The sequence below is a fragment of the Rhinoderma darwinii genome, chromosome 11 (assembly GCF_050947455.1).
Source record: "Rhinoderma darwinii isolate aRhiDar2 chromosome 11, aRhiDar2.hap1, whole genome shotgun sequence".
Taxonomy (NCBI): Eukaryota; Metazoa; Chordata; class Amphibia; order Anura; family Rhinodermatidae; genus Rhinoderma; species Rhinoderma darwinii.
The window spans coordinates 14666363-14680131 of NC_134697.1; the positions used below are offsets into that span (position 1 = coordinate 14666363).

General features: G+C 45.8%; 1 protein-coding gene across 1 annotated transcript in view; it reads left to right on the forward strand.

Moving 5' to 3' along the window:
- Positions 1-466: 466 nt before the first annotated feature.
- PPRC1 (PPARG related coactivator 1) overlaps positions 467-13769 on the forward strand; it is a 29219-nt gene continuing 15916 nt past the window's right edge. Inside the window, exons 1-5 of the mRNA XM_075843022.1 lie at positions 467-611; positions 6665-6814; positions 7917-8066; positions 8541-8621; positions 8729-11531. Coding sequence (XP_075699137.1) covers positions 531-611; positions 6665-6814; positions 7917-8066; positions 8541-8621; positions 8729-11531 — 3265 coding nt within the window. The 5' untranslated portion in view covers positions 467-530. The remainder of the gene's footprint in view (positions 612-6664; positions 6815-7916; positions 8067-8540; positions 8622-8728; positions 11532-13769) is intronic.

Consider the following 13769-nt stretch of genomic DNA (forward strand, 5'->3'; position numbering starts at 1 on the left):
GGGGCACTGTGGCTGGCACTATGGTATGGGGATTATTTTAGAGGCACTGTGGCTGACACTTGTTGGGGCACTTTGGCTGGCACTCTAATGGGGAAACTATGGCTGGCACTATTGTAAGAGGACTATTTTAGGGGCACTGTGGCTGGCACTATTATGGGGCACTATTTTATTTACACTTTCGCTGGAACCTCTTTAACTTTTTAATTCTTGTTCAAAATATTTCTCTGTGATTAGTGATAAAACTAGATTTGTAGCAGTTAATGTTATTATATGATACATATTGATAGGAGTGTGAGCATCTTGTTCCCCCCATGACAGGACTACTATTTACACCTCAGATAAATCCTCATCATAGTCAAACTCACGTGAGATTATCTGCCACAACCAAGATGGTCGCCCTCCCCTCCCAGTCCCTCTATTCCCGGCAGTGACTGACGGCTGTCCCCGCCCCCTCCCATGCGGCAAGGACCACGTGTTCCCATACGGCTGTGCTGCTGCTGCCGGCTCAGGATCGGAGCTGAGGGGCCAAGATGGCGGCGCGGTGGGGAGCGGGCGAGGAGACGTTAACTATCGGAGGAATGGAGCTCTTCACCGCTGGCGGCCCTCTCCAGGTACTGCGCTAGCAAGGCCGCAGCCGGCTGAGTCTGTCCGGACTCGGAGCCGCCGCTGTGAGGGTCGCAGAGCGCTGCGGGAGCCGGCTGCTTGTGACACGTGGATGGGAGGGACACGCGTGTGTGTGCCGGGGCCAGGCCAAGAGACCTCGCCGCTCCCTCCCGGCCGCTGACACCGCCGCTACTCTGTGTGTCTGGTGCCGGGGGCACACGTGGAGGCTGCCGGCCACATGTGGAGACGTGTACAGCCCGGGAGGACGAGGAGACGCCCCGGTACCTGCCTGCAGTGTGCACGCTGCTTACACTGCCATGAGTATTATCATCCAGCGGCCGGCAGCGTGTGCACAGCCGGACTGTTATACTTTATAATAACTTTATCTCCCCCCCCCATATCAATAATGGAATATTCCACCTAATAATAATGTCTGCTTCTGCTGCAACCTGCCCTGTCTAATACTTTATAATAACTTTATCCCCCTCCCCATAATACTTTAATAACTTTATTTGACCCTCCCAAATATATGCACTAATGTTTCAACCTGCCCCCCCAGACTAATAGTTTATAATAACTTAATCATTTATCTGCCCCCCCTCAATTGCACTAATAGACTTCCCATACGCCCCATAATCTTCCCTGGACTGTAATACTCTATAATAACTCTATACAGTCCCAGCCAAATCGTGCAGCCATTGGACACTGCATGGCGTGATTTTTGTCGTGGGAATGTACCCCTATATAATCCCACCAATGATCCCTGATTACCTGGAGCTGTGGAGGAGACTCCTCCCCCAGTCTGTAATACTTCATAATAACTTCAATGGTCAGTTTGCACACTTTTTTTTTTTGTCGCTAATTTTAACGGGGAAATAGCGCCAAGAATCGTCTCTTGAATTTATTGGGATGCAGAAACTTTATTTTCTTCTGGCGACTTTTGGCTGCTTTTGGAAAAGAAAAGCGACATTCTGTTTCTTAGAGCGGGTTACCACCTCGGACCTGCTGCCATTGAAATGAATGAGATGCAGGAAAAAGTTTGTTTTGGGCGTTTGTGGCAGTTTTCGCATTAGTTTCAACGGCTAAATAGAAAACGCTGACAAAAAAAAGCGTAAAAAAAAACGCTGGCAATTCAAAATCTGCCTCAAAATTCCTGAAGCAATATTCTGCCTGACAAAAAAAACGCCCTGTTATCTCCCGCTAAGGCTGAGTTCACACGTCGCGGTTTTGACCCAGATTTTACCCTTTTGACGTATGAACTCTCCTCCTGTGTGAGGGTTACGTGGTAATATTGCAGGTTCATACAGAGCAGTCTGGTGCAGTTTTTTCCGCCTGCTGTAGGGACAACGTGACTGGAGGAGGCAACAAGTTGCTGGAGTGACCGTCTTAGCCACAATGTAACATCTCCAGTAATACTCTCATCATCTGCAGTGTGACTGCCTCCGGTCATCAAGTCGGGTCTCTTCCTGTCAGTGATCCGACCTCCCATAATAATGTAATCCTGTTACTGCAGAGTTCAGGGGCCAGTGCCCCCCTCCAGGTCCATAGACCATTAAACAACCCAAAAAGTTAGGGGTCAGTAGTAAATATCTGCCACCTGTGAGCTGATTAAAGGGGTTCCCTTCCCATTGCAAGATCTTGGTCTGTAATGGGGGTCCGGCCTCCTGATGTTCGCAGGGGATTACATGTGGGATAGTAGTGCTACATGGCGACTATTGAAGTCAACTGCGCCAAATTCTCAACAGAGGGAGTATCTGTCCATTCTAGCAAATATCGAGGGGTCATGAGCATGGGACCCCCACCAATAATATGCCTGAAAATTGCACCCGAGGCTTACGGCTGAAATATGATGTGCAGCATGTACTTTATTTATTTTGCACGGTTTCCTAAACCATAATGATTGTAGCGATGAATCATGTGGCCAGCCTGATACATCATAGTAGTGGTCTGCGGCTGCAAAACTACAACTCCCATCATGCCTGGACAGCTAGAATGCCACATGCTGGAGACTTCAGGATTGGTCCCAGTTTAGGACTAGTCAGGGGTCAGCAACCTTCGGCACTCCAGCTGTTGTGACGCTACGACTCCCAGCATACCCTGACAGGCCATGACTTTAGTATTCCAGCCAAAGGCTGTTAGGGCATGCTGGGAATTGTAGTTTCACAACAGCTCTGCCATGTTTTTTCTCATGCGGTGCTGCGGTTGTTACGTTTCAATGCCACCTCTGGATTGCGATGTTGTGACAGCCATGTGTGTTGGTCCCGGGTGGCTCTGCAGTGCTGAGTTTTTTTGTTCTAGTGGGTGTCCGCTGCAGCTGGTATTGGCGGTATATACACGTGTACATGAGGACTTGTACTGGTGGAGGAGTGCAGGACTCCCTGGATGGCTCTTTCCATATGTTCCAGCAGGCAGAGCAGAGGGCGCGGGGGAGTGGGGCCCACGTGTGGCACAGACTGCTGATGTCTGTGGATTTTTCCCCGTATTTCTGTCGAGTATTAGTTGTATGAGTTCCCAGGATGGGGAGTATCCCGGCCATGTGCACGCAGCCCTGCTGCTGAGACTTGTGCTATGTGTGGAGTTTCTCCATTACTCCTTGTTGACATTAGGGAGCTGCTGTTAACTAGTCATGTGCCAGAGTAACTAGCAGGTCCGGTTAGTTGGCACTCACTATTGCACTCCTGTCTCAACTTAAATTGTACAAAAAATGGTCCCATGTGCCCCGTTTGGAGCGACGGTCACGCGTGCTCCTTTCACGGTCTGTGGGACTGACAGAGATAGCCGAGCACTGTACTCATGTGGATAGGTGATGGTTTTTGTGTCCTACTACTTTAAGTTTAAAAGGAAAAGCGTTAAATTTCGAATAGTAACAATTTATCCCGGAGTCATTTCATTGTAACAATTTACAGCTCCACATGAAACAATGAATCACTGACCGTCTAAATGAATGAATCACTCGATCAACTTTATGACTCTGTGTTTTTTGTCTTTTTGCTACATATTGATAGTGGTTTTCCACCGTGAGGTCATTTTTAGACTTGGACTTCACGGTGGCACATAGTCACCCGCGCTGTGCTGCAAAATTGAAACTTAAAGGAATTATCTCTCGAGGGACATTTTATCAATTATCCGCAGGATGGGTTGTAAATGTCTGATTGCTGGGACCCCCACTGATCACTAGAACGAGGGTACTGGACCTTCCGTTACTCCTCACTGCATGACTGCAGTGGGGACGAGTTTGGATGGAGCAGTGGTCAAGCATGCGCAGAGCCACTCCATTCAATGTCGGAGCTAGGCGAGTGCTGTACTCGATCAGTCCTATGGAGAATGGAACGGCTGTGCACATGCCACTCCGTTTAGGGTACACGAGATTCTTGTGATTGGTGGAGCCTCCAGTGGTCATATACTTATCACCCATCTACTTCAGAGCACTGAAAATTGTACCGGTCCTGAGGTATAGTTTAGACAGGGACGTTTACATGATGCTCCTGAAGTGCTAAATTTGAGTATTGCCTCATATCCCAAAGTTTATTTTGGGGGGTTGTTAGCTTCTGGAGTTGTAGTGACATTTCTCCTGTCAACATTGTGCATTTTGCTGTCGATCAAGCATTTCTCTGCACAAAGAGGATGTGGGAAGAGAGAGGAAGGGTGGAGAACAACTCTATGGGTGTCAGTGACAGAGAACTGAGCCCCGTGAGATCTAACATGGCTGACAGGAAGTAGTGTTTATACGGCTGCTTCCTGTCCAAAAAAAACTGACGGTGGGAGGAGTTTTCGATGGAGGTACATCTGAACGCTTCATGTAAATCCATTTGCTAGACAATCCCTTTTGTACCATGAAATTTAGGTAATTTGTCATTGGGTCTTCTGAGGGACGTCCGTGTTTAGAATCTGTGGTAACGTGTCTGATTTTACAGGTTATGTTGATTTGCTTAAGGAGGTGGTCTGATAGGTCCCGAGCAAAGGGTGGCAATCTATAGATTCTCTGAGCTAAGAGGATAAGGTACTAGGAGCAATTTGCAACCTTTGCCCAAAATTGCAATCTTTTTTTTTTTTTTTTGGGCTGGATTGTCAGGATTATCACTTATCTCCTGGGTATGACATAAACACAAAGCACATAGATGTATCTGACACAGCGCATAGGCGAGGATGACGAGAAGGTATGAGAGCCAAAGAGAAGGGCTCAAGTAAGGCTGTGTATACGTCCTGAGCCTGGTGGCCGAAGTGATGGACCCTCGTATGTGGGGGGTATCAAAATATTATCCTTAAAGGACATCTGAGATGTTGCAACAAGGTGGCCTTCCACCGTTTATGCGAATGAGCATTTAAACCATCCAATCAGATTCTCAAATGAGGATCACATGACAGTAACTTCCTCCTAGATGCCAGTTAAGACCATATAATGGGTGACGACTGCAACAAAAGGGAATTGGATGACGGCTTATGAGTGGGCCGTCTGATCTGCATTGACCGGACACTCCCATAAAGACTTTCAATGGAGTGCGGCATGACTAGGGGTAGTTTTCAAGGGTTGCAAACTGGGCAATTGCTCAGGGCCCTTGGGGACCGGGCTAGAAATATATGGCAGTGTGATGTGGGCACTATATAGTGGTATTTCTTTGTATGGCCCTGATTGGCCCTGCTGGGAACTCATGTATAAACTGTTGTGGTCACTGCAACTGTGGTTCTTAAAGAGGTTGTCCAGTTTGGAAAACCCATTTTTCTCATATCCTGTATTGGGTTAATGAAGGGGGGGTCCTCTGTTCAAGATCCTCATCTCTTGGCCTGAATGTGGAACGATTACAAAGTGTCTCTCGCTCTGGAGAACCTGTCCTGTCACAACATGTTGATATAAATAGGCACTGTGTAATGCTTACTTTACCCTGTGGTGGCGCTGCAGGGAAATTGAACACTTACTGCCAGGTTTCGATACAGATTATAGCTGATCGCTGGGGATCCCAGCAGGAAGACACTTTGGGATCAGCTTATTTCCTTGCACTAGTTGTGATAAATCTCCCCCGCTGTATTTGAAGGAAGTTTACATAGAATACCGTATTTGCTGGTATACAATAACACTCTGTGAATTTACTTTGGCGTTTAATGTTTGTCTGGACGTTGAAGTTTCTACATCTGTATTACACGCGGAGCGTTGCTTCAGGTGCTTGCTGCCTGACCTGTATTTCTTGTCTCACCACATCTTGGTAGTTGGGCTTGTGTTAGACTTACTACTTTGGCTATATCTTTAGATTTTGTGTTGTCTGTCATTCTTACTACGTTAATGCATTTAATTTCCTTTCTACCGGAAGACTATTCTCGCTCTACTGTGTAATGGCGTAAAATAACATAACTATTTGTCATCTTTGTTTACTCGTAACGCTCTAAATATTTGCTTTACGTATGTGGTATTTAACCAAGGACAAACCAAAAAAAGGTCAGTCAATTGTACTAAAAAGCTAAGCCAGGCTATATCAAAGGGGGTCGTCCTATCTGAACAGCTCATAACCCTGGTCCGTACCACCCTCTATAAGCCAGAATAGAAGTCTTGTGGACTTGATGCACCCAAGTACTACATTGACACCCATTTATTTAAATAGCTGCATGTAATACTACCGTTCTCCTGTAGTGGCCGCTATAAGTAGCAGACGGCAAAATCAGCGGATTGCCATGGATCTCAGGATGTGCGACGATCATCTCGTGACTAAGATTAAAGGAGTTGTCTTCGGTCAGACATTTGCCTTAAGAATGTTATCCTACATGCAAATGCGGGTTTATAGACCGCTTTTCAAATCCTAGAAGCCATCTAGTCAACGTGTCTAGAAATTTGCTGCAGGTGCCTAACTTTTTGCATTGTTTTCTCTGAAAATTCTTTGTACTAGCAACTTAAAAAAAATTATATTTTTGGCTCCTGGATTCATCTGACTTGTAGTATTTTGTCCATCCCTGGTCACCGATGAGGTATTAAACTTATCTAAAAACTATTTGTGTCTTTGGCACAATTGTGTAAGAGTAGCCGTAACACATTATTCCAGTAGGCTGTGTGTTTAAGAAATGCATTGTTTTGCAGTGTCATGACCTGGAGGAAGACGAGACCTGCGATGGCCTCTCTGATTTCACTCTGTCATCCCTGGACGCAGGAGGAATCCTGGAAACCTTCCAGGGCTACATTGACAACTCTATCATTTCCATCATTGACGATCCTGGATCACAGGGGGAGGTATGACCCATAGGCGTGCTACAATCGATCTATCTGTGCTTGCATTTGACCAGGGTATTCCACTCCCAAAATGTTCACGTTTCTGCCGTGATATTGATGTTTTGCAGCTGGTTTTAGAACCTATGTAAATTTATTCTTTCTATTTTTGTTTTATCATAATCGAGTTGGGGACATAAAGACAACATAATCCCTAGGTCCCTGCATATTCTGGATAACTAATTTAAAGAATGAAACTGGGGCACAGCGCCAAGCAAATCAATTTAGAACTGGGTATCAAGAGTCTTCGCCCAGGGGGGGGGGGGGGTGGGTGAAGATTATGGCGAGTGGAAAGCTGAAGGCAAAAACAACCAATTAAAACTGACGCTCAATACCGTACGGCAGAGAACGTCCTGATCAAGGACATACCCATATCCATGAGACTGGAGAGTGCTGGGTCCTATAAGCCAAGATCATGGAGGCAGGTAAGAGTTGAGGTCTCGATCATATGGCAGGCATGAAACAGCAGGTCCCAAGGTCTTTCAGGTCATGAAACCTGGGACTGGCATTCCAGACCAGCTAAGAGACCCATCTGATCAGCCGTTCGCGGTGTAGGCAAAACATCTGGTTCCTGGGCACCAGAGCCCAAGCTCCGGACAGGAGGGCATCTCCAGGACTGTGTGGCAATCCGGACAATATTTGAGCATAGTGAATAGTAGTGTGCTGTTAAACAGACCTCCAGTAGTTGGCAAACGCTTGGAAGAATAGTTTAGGTCGGAGAGGGGAAGGGATCCTCTGCAGGGAAGTGACCCAACTAGACATAGAGCAGATGGCGCCAGAGGATCCGAATGGGTTATCGAGGGTTTCCTGCAACTCTACGTTGAGCCTTGTCCTCTTGGAAGGTCTGTGGAGCAGAAGAAAGGCAGATCTATAACCAAAAAAGCGGGAGCAAGTTGAGGACACTTCTTGCCTGGAGCGTTTCTAGCCGCGGCCTACGAACTTATGCCCTCTATTAGGCTCTTCTTGGCTTAGAGCATTGAGGACACTTCCAGACTACAGATATGTGATGGGGATGGGATATTGTATTGGCTGCTGATCTTAAATGGTTCTATGTCTTTTTTTGCAGCATAAAGGTCATTTTGATGAGAATGAATTGTCCCTCCTGACCGCTCTAACAGAGATCCTGGACAACGCGGATGATGAAAACATGTCACCATTTGACACTATTCCAGATACAGACTTCCTGGTGTCAACGAAAGATCGAGATGGCAGCGCGGTAAGTCCAGATATAAATCGAATGTCTTTGACTTTTGTAGTAGTTACAGAACTATTGTAGGGGTGTTCATGGATCCTTGTCAGGAGGCGAAATTATTTATACCCTCTTATTCAACTATTATCGAAGGTATGGACCTATCTGATTCATTACCGGAGTTTTACAAAGTTCAAAGCGCCAAAATTCTGCCTCAATTTGCGCCACAAAAACTGGTGTATGTGATTTGTGCCAGGCTTATGTGTTTTAGACAGTTTTTGCGCCTCACTAGACCATTTTGATCAGACTAGAAAAGGATGCGCCAAATTGTGCCCAGATTTTGCCGCTATATATTGGTCTAAAGTAAGCCAACCAAGAGGTGGCATAAGAAAGTGTCCTGCAAGATGCAGCGCTGTGATGGATTTGGTGCATCTTCTGCCTGCGTGGTCTGAGTTTAGGACAGTAATAATAAATTTGGCCCATTGTCTTTTTTTGTTGCAGAAGTTCCTTAGTTTGTGTCGTACGCCGCCTGAACGTGAGATGTTCCCACTGGGTGACCAGCGCAGAACTAATCCTATCAAAGTGAGTAAAATGGCCAGCCTTTTCAATAGGTGAACCGTTGGTTGTTGGTGCCAATTTCCAACTAGTAGATCCACTTTTGGTGATCGCTTTTCATACTTCCATTACAGATAGACGGTCGCTATTCTGGTCCAAACTGGGAGCTGTTTCCAGATACTATCTGCTCTACACCAAAAAGACCTAATAGACATACAAGTGTCAGGGGATGTTTACCTCGCAGGGCAGAAGCAGAGGAAACCCTACAACGAAGTGATGGAGAGGATGAGGAGGCGCCGAGTCCAGTGGAAATGACTGATAAAAACTCCAGTTTACTAGCATTTGTGGATGCGGGAGCAGATATTAATGACCTGGATCATGAGAAAATCTTAAAACAAGGAACACCGTGCATCATTAACACTGAAAACTTCGCTCTCAACGACTTGGTTAAATACATGCACCCTTACTGCCTTCCTGCCATCACCACGTGCCTAGAGTCGGAGGATGATGAAAACCTGAACCATGAAGTGTTTCTTGAGATTGTGTCCGACCAAGGAGAATGTATAAAAGTACCCGTAGTGGTGGAGCCACCAGAAGACGTGTTTTGTTCCGAGTCTTCGGATGGTATGGAGGAAATGGATGTTGAAACCGGAAATCTAATTAACCACTTGTCCTCCTCGGAGCAGCGTGTACGAGAGTTAGAAATGAATAATGAAGAACAAACTGATTGTATAGAAAAATCACATGAGGTTCAAGAACCCATGGAGAAGAACTACGAGACTATCACAACTGTGCCTAAAATACAGGATTTATCTCCACAGCCCCCTGACGTCGTGGTTAAGTCTTCGGACGATGACGACGACACTTGTAACTCGGAGGAAATCGTTCCGGATTGTAAGAAAAATAGTGAACCAGATATCACTGTGTCCATAATTGCTAAGGAAAAGCTGCCATTGAAGGGAAAGCGATCCAGCAAAGATAAGCCACCCGCTAAATCAAAGGCAAAAAGTAAAATGAAGAGTGCTGCTGAAGTCCGATCTCCAGAGGTACCAATAACCGTGCAAACTATCACCCAACCACCTGCAAGCCGCCCCAGTAACCCTTCCTTACAGGAATCTGACTTGCTAACTAAAACATTGGACCAGGTGAAAAAGGACTCCCAGATGGAGCTCCGTTCAGCCAAGATCGGCCGCACCAAAGCCAGAATTTGTGCAAGCTTCGACAGTTCTAACCCAGAAAAAAAAATGCCGGACAGGAAAATAAAACCGGTTTCGAAAGAAAGTCAACCTGCCAAGAGTACACTAGTAGTGGCTGAAGATTTAGAGCAAAACCCAAAACTTGAGAAGCCCAAATCTGAGGAGACTCCAGATCCTTCTGTCAAGGTTGAGGGTTTACAGTCCGGTAAGGACCTGTTGGTTGCTGCCGAGTCCTCTAGTATGGAAGAATCCGGTCCCTCAAAAGTTGAAGATGTGCAGGATGGTGATTCTTTGCAGCCGACGAAAGAAGCAAAGCCCAAGTCGGTCAGCTTAAGCGAATATAGGAAGAGACTTCAGCACCGCAAACCCAACCCTGATCGAGACCAGGAAAATCTGTCTTGTAGCAAATGGCCAACCGTTCCCGAGCCCCCTACAGAGTTGGCAGAACTTCCTTGTTTAATTGCACCTACACAACCAAGTAAGCCATCAGAAGGAAGACCGTGCCCACCAAACAAGACTAGCAGTGTTCCTGGACAAGATGTTCCTGTTAATCCAGCTTCTGCAGCAACGACACTGCAAGTAAAGCAATGCAATGACAAACCATGTCCATCTGTTGTGGGTGTTGCTCCACCTCCAATGATTACACCCCAGCCTAATTTGCCGCCACCATTTTATCCACCTGCGTGGCCTACTGTCCCTCCACATCCTTCTTTTTATTCTGGCATGCCACCTTTGCCACCAGTACATCATTACTCTAATGGTATGCCACCAATCTTGCCTGTACAACCACCACCAGTCATGAGTTGGCCTCCGTTTCCACCTCCGCCTATCGCAGGGCCACCAGTACATCCTACTGGTTGGGTTTCGGGGCCACCAGCACTCTATTGGTCAAATGCTCAAGTGGCACAAGGGATGCCAGAATGCCGTTCCCTTCACAAATCTTCAGAAAAGTCTGTTCCTTTTAGTGCATCAAATCTCCATGCGCTGTCAGATCAGAGGATGATGCCGGAAAGTGTAGTCCCACCTATAGAGCGCAGAACCCAGTCTGCGGCACTTCATATAGTACAAACGAGCAGGATGCCAGTGTTGAAGGCTGAGACTAGCGGAGGGCCAAAAGAGCCGAAACCTGCAAGTATCAAGTCTTCAACCTCTGATGGACCACACGTGGGTCCTGCTCTCAAGTCTGATGCTACGTCCTTGTCAATAATAGCGGCTGCGAAATCTCAAACTGCGCCACCCCCAGATTCTCAGAAGGCAAATGTTCCTATTCCAGATGTCAAATCTGCAAACCAAGTGGTCATTAAAATAATGGAAATTTTGAAGAAAGCCCAGAAATTAGGCTTCCAAATAAAGCCGTCCTCTGACTCCGCCGTTGTGAATACACAGTTGGGTATTCAGGGGTCACCATCTGTATCAGCCGTAAAACTGGCGCAGCCAAAGCAGATGGCGCTTGCAGATGTTCAGGTGCAGGAAGTTGCCCCACCTGTAATAGACAAATCTTCCGCACAACAAACCCCTCTACCTGTAGCAAAAGTTGAGATGATGCCAACCGCACCAAGTGTAACTGCCCATGAAGTGGCAAAAGATAAACTGGCATCAGCCTGTATAGTGCCTAACCAAGAAGCCAAGGAGCCGGTCGTCCTACCGCCTGTGGAAATGCTGTGTACATCAGAGAAAAGCTTCCAGACTACAGCAGAATCTGATCAGAAGAAACCAGAGAGAAGTCTTAATTGGGAATCAGGTAAAAAGTCAAGGTGCATCTCCACTAATATAAGGCCGGGTTCACACACAGCATAAATACTGCAGATTTTCCGCAATGTATTACAGTATCCGCAAAGTGGATGAGATTTGAACAAATCTCCAAACGCTGCGTGTAAAATCCGCTGATAAACGGTTCACAAATTCACCTTAGCTGCGTTTTTTTAAATCGCCGTGTAAATTTCTCTGAGGAATCGCTGGTTTTCTGTTGTGGGTTTTTCGCATTGAATTCAATGGAAGGTAAAACCCGCAACAAATAGCAGTTGTTGTGATTTTCGTGGCGGAAAAGCTGCGAGTCAGTCGCAACTCAGAAAAAAAAGATTATACTTACCCAGATCTCTGCGTCCAGCCCGGCCTCCTGGCATGACATTTCATCCCATGTGACTGCTGCAGCCAATCACAGGCTGCAGTGGTCACATGGGATGAAATGTCCTCCCAGCAGGTCGGGCTGCAGAATGTCCGAGGGATGTCTCTCCAGGGCTACGGGTAAGTATAGAGGTTTTTGTTTTTTTAACGTGCTGTTTTCCTCAAAGGACGTTCCGTCCGAAAAAGTTCACCAGAATTTGGTGCGTCTCTGCGGTATGCAGGGTGTGCATCTTTACGCAGCTTTTCCACCCCATGTGAACATAGCCTTATGGTCAGGGCATTACTTCAGTAATCCATATTATTTGACGAGCCTGAAATATGGTGTTAAAAATCCCTCTAATGGGCAGGAGTGTCAGATATGTGAATAAAGTATGTTCGGGAATTGCTATTGAAGCAGTTTTTGTACGTTCTGCCAGGTTGTAGCGCCAAAGTCTAGGATCAATGTACGATAGACACCTGCTGCCGATTTCACTGATCTATATGGTTAATAATTAAAGTCAATCAGGACTATTCGAGAACATGGAGATCATGGAGGGGGTACTTCACTCGGGACCCCTCCGAGCAAGAGTGAGGAGCTACTAACAAGCAGTGACTCTCGCTCTGACGGAGTTAGGCGATTCATCTGAATGGCCAGATGGGTAAATTTCCTTGGCAAAATCGGTAGTCTGCTGTTTGATCTTGGAAAGCGGACCCGCGCCGATCAGATGATTACTGCTGTGTCTCCCGGTTGTCTGATGAGGCCGTTCGTTTAAGTGCACATATTAGTCTTGTGATCACATCGAAAAAGTTAAAGGGGTTGACAGGGGAAAGTGACCGCTAACCCTAGCACGATGCCCATTGGCTGTCCAGAGTGGGAGAAGCTATTTGTAGTGACTTTGCGACTAGAAGGGCGTCCTGAGCATGAACTACCCTTTATACATGTTCTCTTCCTGCCGTGGTCCTGTGTAATGAGGTGACGACCACAACTCTTCCTCGGGACACCCTAAGCAACGGTCTGTGATGGGCAAATATCTAACCAAGTATGATGCGGTCCTTGCACATAGTTGTGTACATTTCATGGCTGCACTTGTAGCACGTCCCCCCCCCCTTGATTTTTTTTGTTTTAACCCCTTAATGACCAGCCAATTTTAGACGTTAATGACCAAGCCATTTTTTACGTTTTTCCATCGTCTCATTCAAAGAGCTATAACTTTTTATTTTTGCGTCGACATTGCTGTATAAGATCTTGTTTTTTGCGGGACGAGTTGTAATTTTTAATAGCACCATTTTGGGGTACATATTATTTATTGATTAACTTTTATTAACTTTTTTTGGGGGGTGAATAGAAAAGAAACCAGCTATTTTGCCACACTTTTTTACGTCCTAAATTTACGCTGTTTACCGTGTGGTATAAATAATACAATAACTTTATTCAGCGGGTTGTTGCGATTGCAACGATACCAAATTTGTATAGTTTTTGTATGTTTTACTACTTTTACACAGTGAAAACACTTTTTTTTCAAAATTATTTGTTTTTGTGTCTCCATATTTGAAGAGCCGTAACGTTTTTATTTTTTCGCCGATGCAATTGTAGGGGGGCTTTTTTTTTTGCGGGACGACTTGTAGTTTTTATCGGTACCATTTTGGAGTAGATGCGACTTTTTGATCACTTTTTATCACATTTTTTTTTAAGGCTGGATTCAAAGAAAACAGCAATTTTTGCATGTTTTTTTATTTAGTTTTTTTACGACGTTCACCGTGTGGGCTAAATGATGTAATACGTTTTATAGTTGAGGTCGTTACGGACGCGGCGATACCAAATATGTGTAACTTTTTTACTTTATTTTGTTAATAATAAAGCACTTTGTAAGGGGAA